The sequence below is a fragment of the Emys orbicularis genome, chromosome 12 (assembly GCF_028017835.1).
Source record: "Emys orbicularis isolate rEmyOrb1 chromosome 12, rEmyOrb1.hap1, whole genome shotgun sequence".
NCBI lineage: Eukaryota > Metazoa > Chordata > Testudines > Emydidae > Emys > Emys orbicularis.
The window spans coordinates 17,481,128-17,495,746 of record NC_088694.1 but is presented as its reverse complement, the minus strand read 5'-3'; the positions used below and the strand labels follow the sequence as shown (position 1 = coordinate 17,495,746).

General features: G+C 39.4%; 2 protein-coding genes across 3 annotated transcripts in view; both read left to right on the top strand.

The window, feature by feature from the left end:
* The window catches only part of ARFGEF2 (ADP ribosylation factor guanine nucleotide exchange factor 2), a 55,749-nt gene extending 54,215 nt beyond the window's left edge, over positions 1 to 1,534 (top strand). For both annotated transcript variants that reach the window (XM_065414823.1, XM_065414824.1), the window contains one exon: positions 878 to 1,534. In XM_065414823.1, coding sequence (XP_065270895.1) covers positions 878 to 1,054 — 177 coding nt within the window. In that variant the 3' untranslated portion in view covers positions 1,055 to 1,534. The remainder of the gene's footprint in view (positions 1 to 877) is intronic.
* Positions 1,535 to 7,904: 6,370 nt separating this feature from the next.
* CSE1L (chromosome segregation 1 like) overlaps positions 7,905 to 14,619 on the top strand; it is a 35,236-nt gene continuing 28,521 nt past the window's right edge. The window contains exons 1-3 of the mRNA XM_065414318.1: positions 7,905 to 7,980; positions 12,394 to 12,489; positions 13,129 to 13,271. Of these exons, the coding sequence (XP_065270390.1) occupies positions 12,405 to 12,489; positions 13,129 to 13,271 (228 nt within the window). The 5' untranslated portion in view covers positions 7,905 to 7,980; positions 12,394 to 12,404. The remainder of the gene's footprint in view (positions 7,981 to 12,393; positions 12,490 to 13,128; positions 13,272 to 14,619) is intronic.

Below are 14,619 nucleotides of genomic sequence, written 5' to 3'. Positions count from 1 at the left end.
TGCATCCAAATATACTTTCTCTGATCTTAACTACTGCTAAAAGGAAACCATGTTATGAATTCTATTGTTTTTCAGTATTTTTATTAGCTAACTTGTAAATTTTTCTTTGCTGAATGTAGGATTTTTTAAATTTAGTTTGCCAGTGCTCCACAGTGCACAGAGGGGACTGTCAATGAAATATACTTATTCACAAAGATATGGTGGAGAAATATTATTTACATACCAATATAGATATTCATGGTGCTTTACATACAAATGAATAATGTAAGGTTATGAGAATACTTGGTTTTACATTGCGTATGTTACATTAGTTCCATATAATTTAAGTTGGCAATTGTGGAGAAAATTTGTAGCTATAAATGTAAAAGTCTCCTGGATTTCCTGCATCCCCCAGGATGTTGACCATGCAGAGGAAGGTTAGTGTAAACTGGTGAAGTAAGATGAGGCTATTGGTACTCACTACAGTGTAGTTCACCCAGGGAAGGTTACAAGTGGCCCAGTTTTGCTTGAAGAGTTGTTTAAACCAGCTGCCACATCAGTGTGTTGATAGTTAGAAATAAATATAAAGCCAGAACTTACTAAACCTTTTATCTTATTGTAAAATATTTTACTTAACTATGCATAGTTATCACAATAGGAAATTCCCGGCATTGAACTAGTGCACTGTCACATTGTCTGAAATATCATATTGCTGCTTTACAGAGTTCAGAAATTGGCTTTAGTGGTGGCATGAGGATTTGATGACAGTTTCTTCTCTTCATTGGGAAAAACAATGCCAACTCCTGAATTTTACTGTTGTAACGTTCTAGGTAATGGGAGTAACTTTCTTTTTATTTTTGTCTTGCATTAAGTCATTTTATTCTTTTTTCCACAAAAGTTTAAAGCACATGCTTCAACTTATTACCCGTACCTCTGTGAAATCATGCAGTTTGACCTGATTCCTGAGCTCCGAGCTGTGTTACGGAAGTTCTTCCTGCGTATAGGTATAGTGTTCAAAATCTGGATACCACAGGAGCCGTTACGGACAAGTGGGACCCGTTCGCCTTCATGGTAGCCCCAAGTAAGACTGGCCATTGCTGCTTATTCACAAAGCTTTAGTCATGCTACATTCAAGGAATGGATTCAAGAGGAGGAACAAAAGTCATTGGTACCTCTCTGTAACCCAAGAGAGCAGCAGATCATCTGGATCAAGATGCTATTTTTGGAAAAAACAGATTTTTGTTCTGCCCACCCTACAAAAATATAGCTATCAGCAGTTCAATGATTTTATTTAAGTTGTTGCCTACAGAGTTAACATAGTGGATGTAAAGTCTGCTTCAGTGCTAGTCATTCTTACGATTAATTCTGTTTCTGCAGATCAGTTACTTCAGTTGTTTGGTCTTGTACCTTCCAGCTTATTCCCATAAATCTGCTGGAAATGATTCCTCAATGGAAATTATTCCCCTTGGAAATACTGAATATGGTTGTATAGGCTTGTGATGTTAGCACATATGTTAATAATAAAATATATTGCAATGGCTAGTGGCCACCAAAAGATCATGCTGGATTTTTTTCTTTGTGTGCACATGACTAGAACAGTTAGTGTGGTTTTTTAGTTTGTTGTACAGTGGCTGTAGATACACCAGTTGGGGGGGAAAGACATTCCTCCTGCAGGTTATGTAGTGAGCCATTTTAAAACACTTTAGTAGCAGTGTTTACCCTTCCAAGATCAGCTTTCATGGAAGGTTTAGTTGTGTCAGGAGTACATAGTAACACATACTCTCAAATGAACTCAGAAAAATCTCAAGTTATTAGGAATTGGAAAGCTTTTTAAATTCTTCATTGCCTTTTATATTTTGCCTGATTATCTAGATGAGATGGTAAAATGCAAGAATAGGGTTATTTATTTGATTTTCTTTAAAGTGCACACTGAACAGATTAAGTAAAAATAACATTGGTTTGTCAGCCTCTTCCATTTTGAATATATATTTCATAGCAAAGATGTCTGTTTAGCCAGAAGTAATCTCTTTAGTACATATCAGGACATATCTGTTTTTACTGCCAATTTGTGAGTGTTGGTTATTTTAATGCCTCAGCTTTCAAGTTCTGTCAGTATGGCTTGGGGAAATAGTCTAATTCCCACCAGGACTGCTTTAGTTAAAAAAAATTAACTTAAGCACACACTATAACACACCTTCCAATACATTCCGATTTATTGGAGGCAACCAAGAAGCAAACTCTTGATTTAACATTGCAATTCTATTAGCCCTAGTGACTTCCATTTTATTTATTATTATTTTTTTTTTGAAAGGCCTGACTGTAGTGTTCTTGTTACAATGATTCCTCTGATGCACTTTCAGTTTTAACTGAAGTTCAACAGAATTGAACCTGTCCATAGGATTATCTGTATTTGCAAGTGACTTAAAACCGTAACTCTAAAGACAGTATAGGATCCATGTGGAGGGGTGGGAGGAAAATCGCCACCTTCTTTAATGTATTAAGGATGCAAGTGGGAAAAGTGTTATCAAGCACTGTTTGTGCCACCCATATTTGCATACAAGAACTATATAAGTGTTAATTGAATGAAATAAAACATTTGTGTCTTTAGTACTTATCCTTTTGCTTTGTAAATAGAGATTTTTCCTGCTAATGCAATCAAAGTTTAATATAGCATTGGAAAATCCAAACTTTGGATTTGATGGGGATTCATTTTTTGTGGGTTTCTTCAGAGTCAGAATGGTGCTCTTACTTTATATTAACGTAGTTTGTTTTGGCCAGTAGTGCTCTAAGGTTTTCACTTACTTATTTTGTCTTTTTAATTTTAATACCAAAGAAAAGTAAATGGGTTTTTACTTTAAGTATACATTAGAAGAAATATATAAATTCTTTCAGTAGAAAATAATATATGGCTATATTTTACCATGAATAAAGACTGAAAAATAAGTAATTGCATATAATTAACTTGCTACATTTGAAGTCAGTATATGTCCTTTATGTGGCATTGTAAAGTGTAGCAGTCACTTATTCCCTTCTACTGTATTGTTTCATCAACTACAGTAAGAAAATAAATAGGACTATTTATTTAGATTTTCTCATGTTTGAACGTCACTCTCATTGTTAATGAATGTACAGTATATGACTTTAGTCCTGTCTCCTGTTAAAACATTACCTTTCAGGTTGCATGCTTTCTATCCCTATTAGACAGCATGAAAGCAATACAACTAATGTCTTAAGATCTGAATGATGAGAATTGGGCTTTTTATTTTTTCTCCAAATTCTTTCACAACAATGGAATTATGGGTTTTCTTTCAATATAAAATAGTATTGAAGTGGTTTTAATAAACATGTCTTTATACATATATGGATACTCAAGATAATGAAATTAAGAGCCTTGATCAGTGTCGGAGAGCCTTTTAACACAGCCTGAGGGTTGAGTGACTATTTCCTTAGATTGATTCCTTATGAAAGAATTTGACTGGTCTATATGCCATTTATAAACTGTTAAAATTGTTATTTGATCATACATGACATCTGAAACATTCTAGCTTTACCATGTAGTGTATGCGGTGAGGAGAGACTATAACAGCCTTATTCCTGTCTCAGAGGTTTCTGAAAGTTGATTGTATAGAGAATGGTGCATTAGTAAATGTAATGTGTGAAGCCCTTAATTTTACACCAGCTGTTTGCTTCTCTGTACCTTTTGGAAAGGCCATAACCCAGGGACATCATAATAACAAAGCTAAGAGCGCTCAATCAAAACTCCAAGAGTAATTACCTTCTGGCTCTGATCCTAAACCAGGGTCTGCTGGCACAAACTCCCACTGTCTGTGTGGAGTCTCACTGGCTTCAGTGGGACTATGCATGAGAACGGGGTCCATGTTAGCATATTCTGATAAGGATCTAGGCCTCCGTGTGCAGTACACAGTTGTATTCAGATGTTGTATTTTAAATGTTATGCAACAAATGACAGTCTTATAATTTAATGGTATTAATGTGGAGTACCTGCATGTTTATGATTTTTTTTTTTTTTTTTTTTTTTTTTTTTACTGGAACCTTTTGAAGGTGGTGGACAGTGGGAGAGTTTAATGTGCTGATTTGGATAAACCCTCAAAATTACCCTCATCTTGGTGCTTCTATTGCTTGTTATGGTGCAAGTAAAATATATTGAACTTTGTTTTTTTTTTTTTTTCCTCCCTATGTGATTTCACTTATTTTTGTAGCTTCTAAAATGCAGACACAACAAGATTCTAGTACAACTCTCTAGCTTAAAAAATCTAACATTGTAGTGATATATTGATGAATGTTTTAAAAGAATATTCTATCCTTGGCCTGCAGTAAATTTACAAGCTTTCTAAGGTACAGCTCACTTAAAATGTCTTTAAATTTTGTTCAATCACTTCTGCCACTTCAAACAAAATGTACTTTCTGTGCACAATGTATGTTTTATGTATGTAAAATGCCTAAGTTAGTAACTAGTTACTTTTTCTTAAAGATCTCCATATTAAGTGCATTTAATATCAGTAATTTAATGAGAAGCGTTCCTTGCCCAATGGATGTATACATTTTTGAGAGAATAGCAGAAATAATTATATAATAAAAACTATGTAAAGTTTTCTACATAAAAATATTGTGTATAATACTGTTATAATCCATGCTTTAATCAGGTGGTAAATCAATAAAGTTTTAAAAAGTGAAGTGGTTTTTAATGTAGTAATTAAAACTCATGTGAAACTATTTTGTGGTATATCCAGTTTGTGAGATGTAACCACTCCTCTTGTTTTCAAACTTCTGAACATCAAAGCTTTTGGTGTATGGTGAGTAACAAATAGAAATGGTGGTAATGTGCTTTTTTTTAAAACAAAACAAAAAAAAATTGACAAATTTTCAGAGAAGGCAGATACATCTTGGCTATTCGCATAAAGTTGCCTATGCAGTCTTGTTAACCAAAGTGATTTGCTTAAACACTAATGTAATGGTATATGTAGGAAAAATTGTGCTAACTTTAAATTGGGGCAGTTTCATTGGGGGAGTTCCCTATCAGTGACAACTTACAAAACATAGAGAATTGTCCACTATTATTCATATCTCTTGTTTTGTTAAGTGTGTGTGTGGTCACTGGCAGGAGAATTCCATTCCATTATTGTGAATTCCCTATAATTCTTCTATGAGCAACGAAGTACAAGTTCTTATGTATGCTTCCATGATTAGAGGAGTCCTTTTCCAGGTTACTATTCCATAGAGTACCTGTTAGTGTTCTTACTACTTTTTTGGGGGGGAGGGGGGGAGAAGAAGGGTTGAGAATAGGTAATTCAGGAATCAGAATATTATCACTTTGATTTCCACAACAATCATTTTTAACTGCCACTACTACTCATCTGAATAGTAGCTTTTCAGAAGCTAGGAGTGCCTGGTTAGGCAGAATAATATATTATGAAAGCTACTTCTAACTAGCACTGTATGCTCAGCAAAGTTTGTCAAATAAATTGACTTAGTCCTCATTGATGCTTATCTGATGTTTGTTTATAGATTTAAAATATTTTTGGGGCACAACTATGAACTACAACAATCTCGTCTACTGTAGGAAGAGATGATAGATGTATGGGTTTTTAAATTAGGGTGTAGTATAGACCTTTCTATGTTTTTTAGTACCACTGCAATTATAGTAAAACCTCTACAATAGTCTTAAACTTTTCCTACTATATTAATTTGCAACAATTCAGGCCATAACATTATAAAATCTGTCCAAACTAGACAAATGGTGCCTAGCTTGCACAATGTCAGCTGAGGTGGAACCATGAGGCTTAGTTTGATGTGATTTGCCTGAGTGTGAATTTCCTTATTAGCTTTAGATTATGGCCAGTCTAGTTTTCTGTTGACTTCTTATTTTGCCACCAGCTGACAGACTGATCTTTTGTGTCCGCCAGAATTGGAGAGTCAAGAAAAACACCTCTCCCTCAAGGAAAATGAGACCCAAAGGTGTAACAGCAACTACAGGGTAACAATTATTGCATACAAATGGAAGTTGAGAAATAGAATATCCACAATAGGTATAACACAAACTACCATGTTGCCATGGGTCTACATCTCATCTTAAACATTTTGCCTGGGATTAGAGTTTAGTGCAAGTGGGAGAACATTAATATACACACTTAATCTGAGCACACAAAATATTACATTAATTTAATGTTTGGCGTAGTAGTGTGTGGAATCAGTAACATGTTGTGGGAAGTGCATTGAATGACCATCTTAGTTTGACATAACCCATAACATTTTTGGGGAATTAAGACAGTGCTTACTGTCTGCTATTAGTTTCTTCTAGCATTCCTTAATACTGCTGTAAAGTTACTAGAGTGGTCTGTATCCAAACACTTTGTGTAGTCTGATTTCTATAGCATCCAGTTTTATGATTAGGTTTTGAACTAATTCCTTTTTGGCAAAGGTCCCCATACTAACCCTGCTTTTGTTAGGCTGCTCCAAGAGAGGTGTTGGGGCACCGGGAAAGGCAAGGGGATGAGGAAAGATGGGCAGGAGTCTAAGCTACCCCATAGTGAGACTGAAGTATCTTCTGTGCTGCTTTGGATGCATAGCTCTTACACATATGCCTATCACAGCATGGGGTGTACTTCCTCCAGTGCACTAAATGCGCTCATAGAAGGGGTGTGTGTGTGAAACCAGACACTCACTATGCTCTCAAATAAACTCACACAGGAAAATAAAACAGAAACATCACATCTGTGGGTGAACATATTTCACAATGCAATTACTCCATCTGACCTATCAGTTTTCTGCACAGGAAACCTGCATATACTTTCAAAAGATGAGCTTGGGAGCTAAAATTCCTAACTCTGATAGATATTAAAAAGCAGTGACTCAATAGAGACACGAGATAAACAATCTGTAACCCCCTTCCCCCCTTTTGAGTAGAGGGGTTTTAACAGGCCATTTCACCTTGAATGGTCCCTTGAAATGTGTTAAGTAGTTAAGCTAAACAATATGTTCTTTGTAGTTAGGTGTGACACTGAGTAAGCTTCTCTTCTCTCCCCCCACAAGCTCTGTGTAAATGTAAAAGCTTGTCTCTGCCACCAATAGAAGTTGGTCCAATAAAAGATATTCCTTCCCCCACCCTACTACTTACAGTGCCAGGTTTGACTAAATGGCCTTGTTGAGCACAAGTGGGAAGCTTATGCTATCAGTTTCTTTCTTTCTTTCTTTTTTTTTTTACAGGTGCTTGTAAATTCCATGCAATCCTTAGTCATTTGTTCACAAAGAGGCCATGCCCGTTATTCCTGAAGCATGATGGTAGAAATTAAGGTTGTGGATGAGCTCTGGCTGGCTTGCTGCTTCGCGGAGATGTGACGGGGGGAGGCCTTGATTCCTGAAGCTGGAGATTAAATGAGTTGCGGGAGGGGTACATTGCACTGGCTCCCCTGCCCTGGAAGGAGCAGCAGCAATGGCACCAACTCAGGTGACAGTTGGTGCTTAACGCTCTGGGGGGGAGGGGTGTCATGTAACTAGGTGAGACTCTCACAGGTTGGGGGGGTGTGTGGAGGGGGGGGGGGCTAATGTACGTTTCCAGCCCTTGGGGGTCGCAGAGAAAAGCTGGAAAACGTGAACTCCACCGTGACTTGAAGAGAAATCCACCGTCACGGCCCCCGTAGAGCCGCTCTCCTGCTGGGGGGGTGGGGATGAGGAGCGGCGGCTGCCTAGCCAGGCCGGGGGGCAGAGCTGACTCAGGCCTGGACCCCACACAGCCACAAGCCCGGCCGCGCAGGATGGATTGTGGGAGGCTGGCGATTGGCCCGGCAGCCTCAGGAGCGAAGATGTCGGCGATTGGCCCAAGCGGGAGGCGCTAAGGCTTTGTTGATTGGCTCAGCTCCGCGCGCGTAGCGTGATGCGGTCAGTGCGTCGTCGTCGCCGCCGCCGTCGCGCCCTCTCACCGTGGTTTGAATGTGAAGCGGAGCCGGAGCTCTCGGAGCTGCCGCCGCCGGGGAGACCCTCCAGGTGAGGATCAGCCGCGCGCGCAGCGCCAGGGCCCCTGCGGGCGAGGCTCGTAGGCCGTGTCCCCTTCGCTGCTTACATGGAGGTTCCCTGTTTATTCTGGACTGGGGATGGGCTCTGGGCCCGCGGCCCAGTGGGAGGCGCAGCTGAACGTGCTGGGCCCACCTGGGCCCGCCTTCTTCGCTTGCACCCGCGAGCGTTGGTTCTTAGGCCGAAGTAGTAGGGAAAGGTCCTCTCTGATTGGTCTGCGCTGCTGTCAGTCTCTGGCGGGTAGCGAGTTAGTTTGAGGGAGGGTGAGTGCTGCTTCAGTCTCTCTTCTCCGAGGCCCTGAGTGCGCCCCCTTGGCGGTAGGGCCTGGGGGGCAGCCTACCCCGACCCCCGACTTAACAGTAGCGACTGAGGGTGGAGGTGTCGCCTCCTACCCCCTCTTCGGCACGCGCTCGGGGACCACGAAGGGGGCAGTCTCCCCGGCCCCTCTTGCACAGGCTGAGTGCGAGGGGGCAGCCGCCGTCCTCCGATCGCTGCAGGGAGGAGATAAGGGGGCAGCCTCTGCCCTCCCTGATGGGCATCTCTCGCTCGTCTGTCTCTCGGGCACGTGGTCTGGTTCTACTGCGGTATGATGGGTAGAGGAGCACAGGAGGTGATTTGCACAGCAGTATTTCGGAGGTAGCTGGGTGATAACCGGAGGAAGCCTCACCACATGGGTGGGATCTTTAAATCTGCTGCAGAAGTCTGTGTCACTGAGTTTCTCCCTCTCACTGTTGGGTTGTGTGCTTTTCCCCTCTCTCCCCCCCTTCCTTGTGCATGCTATACACTCACTGGTTAGTACAACCAAAGGGAGGAAACTCAGGCACTCGTCTCTGGATGTAAGCTGGGTTCACTTCACAGCACTGTACCTGTTGGAAGGCACCAGCTTTTGCTGCAAAATACTTGTGTGCACTTAGTCCTTGTTCTAATTTAACTCTATCCCTGGTTACTGGCTGCAGTTGAAAGGGAAGAGAGGAGCTAGGATGCATTAAAAAGGAGTGCAAATGAGCTGAGGTTTGTGGAGGAAGGAGGAGCAATCTTTACATCTGTGTAATACTCTGGGCACTGTAGTAAAAACAGGGATTTAGAAACTTGGAATGGATGGCGAAGGAGTGGTGGTGATTGGGAAAACATACTAGGCCTAAGCAGCAAAGAGTCCTGTGGCACCTTATAGACTAACAGACGTATTGAAGCATGAGCTTTTGTGGGTGAATACCCACTTCATAGGCCTAATTACTCTAAAACAGGGATTTAGAAACTTGGAATGGATGGCGAAGGAGTGGTGGTGATTGGGAAAACATACTAGGCTTAAGCAGCAAAGAGTCCTGTGGCACCTTATAGACTAACAGACGTATTGAAGCATGAGCTTTTGTGGGTGAATACCCACTTCATAGGCCTAATTACTCTAAAACATACGTGGACTTCTATGTGTTTAGCTCCTTTCTTTCCTCCATCTCTTTCCTGCTCACTGCCACATAAAGAGCTCTGCTGCTAAAGTAACTTAAGAGAAGTTGGGGTTAAGAGAATGGGTGATAGCTGCTGGGGGAAGAGAAAAATTCCAGAACATGAGACAGCCATTACTTCAATGTGTATTGGCTTCGTGCTCTTCTATGTACTGATATCTGCAACAGAGGTCTGGGCTACACCTAAAATTTAGGTCAATCTCAATACTTTGCTCAGGGGTGTGAAAAATGTCATGCCCCGAAGGGACGTAGTTAACCCAATTTAAACCCTGGTGTACGTACGGCTAGATTAATGGAAGAATTCTGTCAACCAAGTTACCACCTTTCAAGGGGGTGGATTTACTACATGGATAGAAAAACCCCTTCTATTGCCCGCACAGTGGGTTTTGTGGTAGAAGGAGTTTGCAGAGAAGATGGGTGTTTGGAACAGTAAATCATAGCACATGGTACTTCTTTCTACCTCTTGACTTTGCCCTCACTTTGTCTTGTTTCAGGTAAAATTCCAGCTAGTACTTGTTTCCAAAGTATTGTTGCTTAGTCAGTTGCTATTCCGCTTATTTCCTTAATTTAGTGAAAAGACAATAAGTATTCTTGTGAATGAAACTCATGCTTGGTAAGTGATGTAACAATTTAGAGCAGAAATGCAGTGTTCTCAAAAGTTCTTTATAGTGTTCCATGAAAGTGGAGTGGGGAGAAATGTCTTTTTTCTTATTTCTGACACAGTAATCCTCTCCCTCAGTTAATTTGTCTCCCTCCTTAATATGTGAATTATGTTAGTGTCTGTCAGCATAGACACTTGCCTGGGTCAAAACTCAAAAACGTTTTTATTCTCTCTAGAGTAAGTTGCAGTCTGTTAAGGAAGATGCATTATTATGGCTTTCTGGTGTGTATTAATGTAAAGGGGGGAAAAGTTGCTGGCAGTATAGCACCACAGCTACCAACTGTGCACCTGTTCACAATACTTATGTGAATGAGTTCATTGGCCTTCGGTTGGAGCAGATATGGGCCCATTAATTTCAGTGGGATTATTTATGTAAAGTAAGCAAGATTTAGTCCAGAGTCTGAAACAGGACTGTGAAAACAGACTTCAGTTTCTTTCCGTTTGAGGTTTTTCTATAACTTTATAGTAAGCCCTCCAGGGAGAAAAGCCCATTCTATCTTTGTGGAAATAAGAGAGGCTGAGAGATGGGATTTCCTGTGGCCCTACAGGACCAGGTACTGACTGACATGCCAGATGCAACTGAAAGGGCTTTGAAAGTCTAAACTCCTGCTCTGAGCTCAGAGAAGGAAAGCATAGTCATCTGAGTTCAAAGTTGTTTCAACCGACAGTTTCCCAGAGAAGAAAATCTCTGATAAGAAAGCAGATCGATTGAGACGGAAGAGAATAGAATCTTAATTCAGTAGCTAACATATTTTTTGGCTAAAGTGTCTTTTATTTCCTGATTGTAACAGAAAAAGGACGAAAGTAGTAGAGAGGTGGAGTGAGAAATAGAGGAAACAAGTTGTAAAGATGAAAAATCAGCAACATTCTTGTTGCTAATGTAAATTCCATCCACTATAGGATTGTGGGAAAGGGTCTGTGTGTTATGGATTCATTACTTACCACTGCAGCCATGTATCAAGTCTACATAATTAACAAGTGACATGAGTTTAATTAGGGTGGAGTATGTCTACATACCTATATTATACAGCTGCTTACCAAGGCCAGGCTCTCCCTAGCCAGTACTTGCGATCCATTTGTTTCATGAGCACTGAACTTCATTCAGACTCAAAAGATAAACTGAATGACTTGTGTATTGGTTGATTCTCTGGCCTTGCAAAATTATACTTGCCTGGAGTAAGTAATTTTTAATTATGGATGCATCAAATATTTGTTTTACCATAGTAATGGTGGATGAGGGCATTCTGTCGTAGAGCTGGTAAACTCTCATATTAAATATTACCTTTTAGTAGGGTTTTGTTAGCTGATATGAGCTAATGAATGTGATTGTAGTCAGGTCAGCTGAAAACTGCAGGAAAAAGTGATGCCTCTGACCTTTCTGTTTTGGGGCAGGATTGTATTCTATTACAACATGCAATGGTCACTCGCATACTTACCCACAGTAAGGTAAATGAAACTCTTGTGGTGTTACTGTCTCTTTAAAATGCTATATAAGTACATACTATACCATCAGGCAAAAATTATCTCAACGAGATGGAGGCTGGATGCATTTGTAGATACGTTAGAAGTTGTTGTGGATTGGTGATCAATACTAAAATGGGACACCCAGACTTCAGTCTGGATTACAGAAGTATCTGCTGATACTCCAGTGGAAAAGTGTGTGTTCTCATAGCAGATTACAAATTCTGCAGTTGGTAGCAACAATTAAAATTATCTCCTTTTTGAGAAGGGAAACATCTAAGGATGGCTCACTGAAGAAAAGCCCAATCTTATTTTTGCCTAAACAATAGGATAAGAAAGTGCTGCTTGGAACAGCAAAGAAAAACAGACCACCTTGGGAAAAGAAGAGGGAGAAAAAGAGCTTGAACAAAATTGAATGTGTCTTGACTCTGGTCGAGAGATGATATTGTCACTTGAATGATCTCAACTAAGTTGTGAAGGTAACAGCTCACCGAGGTGAACCTGGAAATATGTGTAGGACAATGAGGGGAGAGGAAGAGTAACATAGGTTGGCTTTGGCTTGAAACAGCTGTTAGCAGTCATACATAATTGAGAAAAATGTCATGCTTTCTGCTTTAGATACATATTTAATTTCATATCAGCTTTGCTTGGATATAATACAGGTTATGAATGCACTTTTTGAAATTCCAAATGAAAATGTAAATCCTAAATAAGTGTATGCACAGACTATTGGGCTGGTAAATAGATTGCATAGAAACTATTTTTTACTCTGAATTCTTAACCAAATATTTTATGCATCTTTAGGTTCTGCAGTTATGGAGCTCAGTGATGCCAATTTACAGACTTTAACAGAATACCTAAAGAAGACACTAGATCCAGATCCTTCTATACGGCGTCCAGGTAAAATGGTTAAAAAGTGCATAGCGCTTGGCTGAAAAGCATAGTATCTGCTTAGCTCTTCTGTCTGCCTGAACTGCCACTGAAGTTTGTTAGATGTGATCTTTTTCCTACCTTAAGCTGTTTTGGGTTAGTTTCTAAAGCAGTTGAGTCTTTGAAGGAACCCTGTGACAAAGTGTGTAAATAAAAGCTATCCATAATTCTTCTCCCTGTTTTTCTTCTCTTCCATTTCCCTCTTTTCCTAATTTCATATTCTCTTGTATATCTTCATATGGTTGTCAATGAAAAGAAGCAATGCTGTTTCCAAACATGGATAATGCTAATTAAAAATCCAGGATTTGCCTCTGGGTGTTTATGGCTTTTTAGAAATGGTGAGAATGCAATATTTCCACAGCTTGCTCTGCATTCAAAACTTTTGTTTGTAGTGGAAACACTCTAGCACCACTATTACTTAATATTTGTCAATTTTTGTGGAAATAAAAATGCATTCTATTTACATACTTCTCTTCTTGAGACACACTCGTATGAATATTAGTCTAATTACTAAATGGAGCTTTGTTTTCTATTTCAATGTTGAAGAATGATAGGGCTCTGTGTAAAAGCTAATGCATTTTTTGTTAAACTTAGCATATTCTCTTACAGCGGAGAAGTTTCTCGAATCAGTTGAAGGAAACCAGAATTATCCATTGTTACTCTTAACGCTGCTGGAGAAGTCACAAGATAATGTCATCAAAGTCTGTGCCTCTGTAACTTTCAAGAATTATATTAAAAGAAACTGGAGAATTGTAGGTATTTTGGTGAATAGTTGTGATAAAATGTAATATAAGCTCTCTGATATGCAGTAAATTATTCTTATGTGAACAGTAATCATGGAGAATGTTTGCATACCCATGCTTTGAGAGATGATAGATGGATCATTCAGAAAACAAGTACAGATCTTGACTTATTGATGGGATAGGAATTAACAATATTTGGGTTCTTGAAGCCTGAGAGAAGACGGTAGGATTCTTGTTAATTTCACTCCCTTGCTGGATCATAAGAATAGAGCAGGATAATGAAATGGTGAAGGAAGAATATAGCATTTGACATTCACATTTCTGCAAAAAATACAGAAGACAGTAGCACAAGCCTGGTCTAAACACAAAGTTGCCTCATTTCAACTAGAGGTGTGATTTTTTTTTATTTTTTTTTTAAACCAATTGATATAAACCAATACAACTTTGTATGCAAACACTCTTTAAATCAATTTAGCTTAGGTCAGGTTGTAACTGACTTATGCTAACCAATTTAAAGAGTGTCCACACCTGGGCATTATATTGTTTTGGTTTCTCACTTACAGAGATGTTGGAACTTAAAGTTGTTCTTATTTTGGAGATCCTGGAGCGTTCTTTGTTCAAAATATTCAGCTGTAGTGAAATTTAATTTATGGTTAAAACAACTAAATTTGGGACCTGTCAACCCTGACAATGTGTGGAGATTTTTGTAGGTACACCTGGCAGCTAAATGCTGAATTCCCACTGAAAGTTAATGGGAGTTAAATGCCTAACTGCCATTTGTGTCTCTGAAAATCTTCAATGTATAAATTTTATAATATTGGAAAAAATGCTTTAGGATTAATGCAAACTAGCTGTTAAATCAGAATGTGAATTTCCCATTACAAATGGGATGACTGTATTAGTGATGTAAAATTTTAGGGCTTTGGTGTCTCTTACTACAATTTAAATGGACACTGTCATATCACACTTCTTTATATGAAATATTGTATTTGCTGTTGTCATAATTAGTATCCAGCATACAGTTATAGCAAAAGTTGCTAATGGTTTCCTTATTAGTACAAGCACTCAGGATAAAGATGCCATGTAGTAGGTGCATCCAAAAAGTCATTAAGGATGCCATGTGGGTTCAAGCACTCCCTTTGTCTGGAAATTGAAATGCTGAGATTCACTTGTGTTGGAGAGCAGCTGTACAGAGTATATGTCCAGGTTCACCTTTCTAGACCATGTGGTCTTAGTGAACAGCCTTGGGCTAGGAGGTATTCCCCAGATATAAAGCTCATGGGCTGGGGGAGGAAAAAGGCACTGAGTTTATCAAGCACATAGGTCACGTCTGCACTACAAACTTTTATCGGCACAA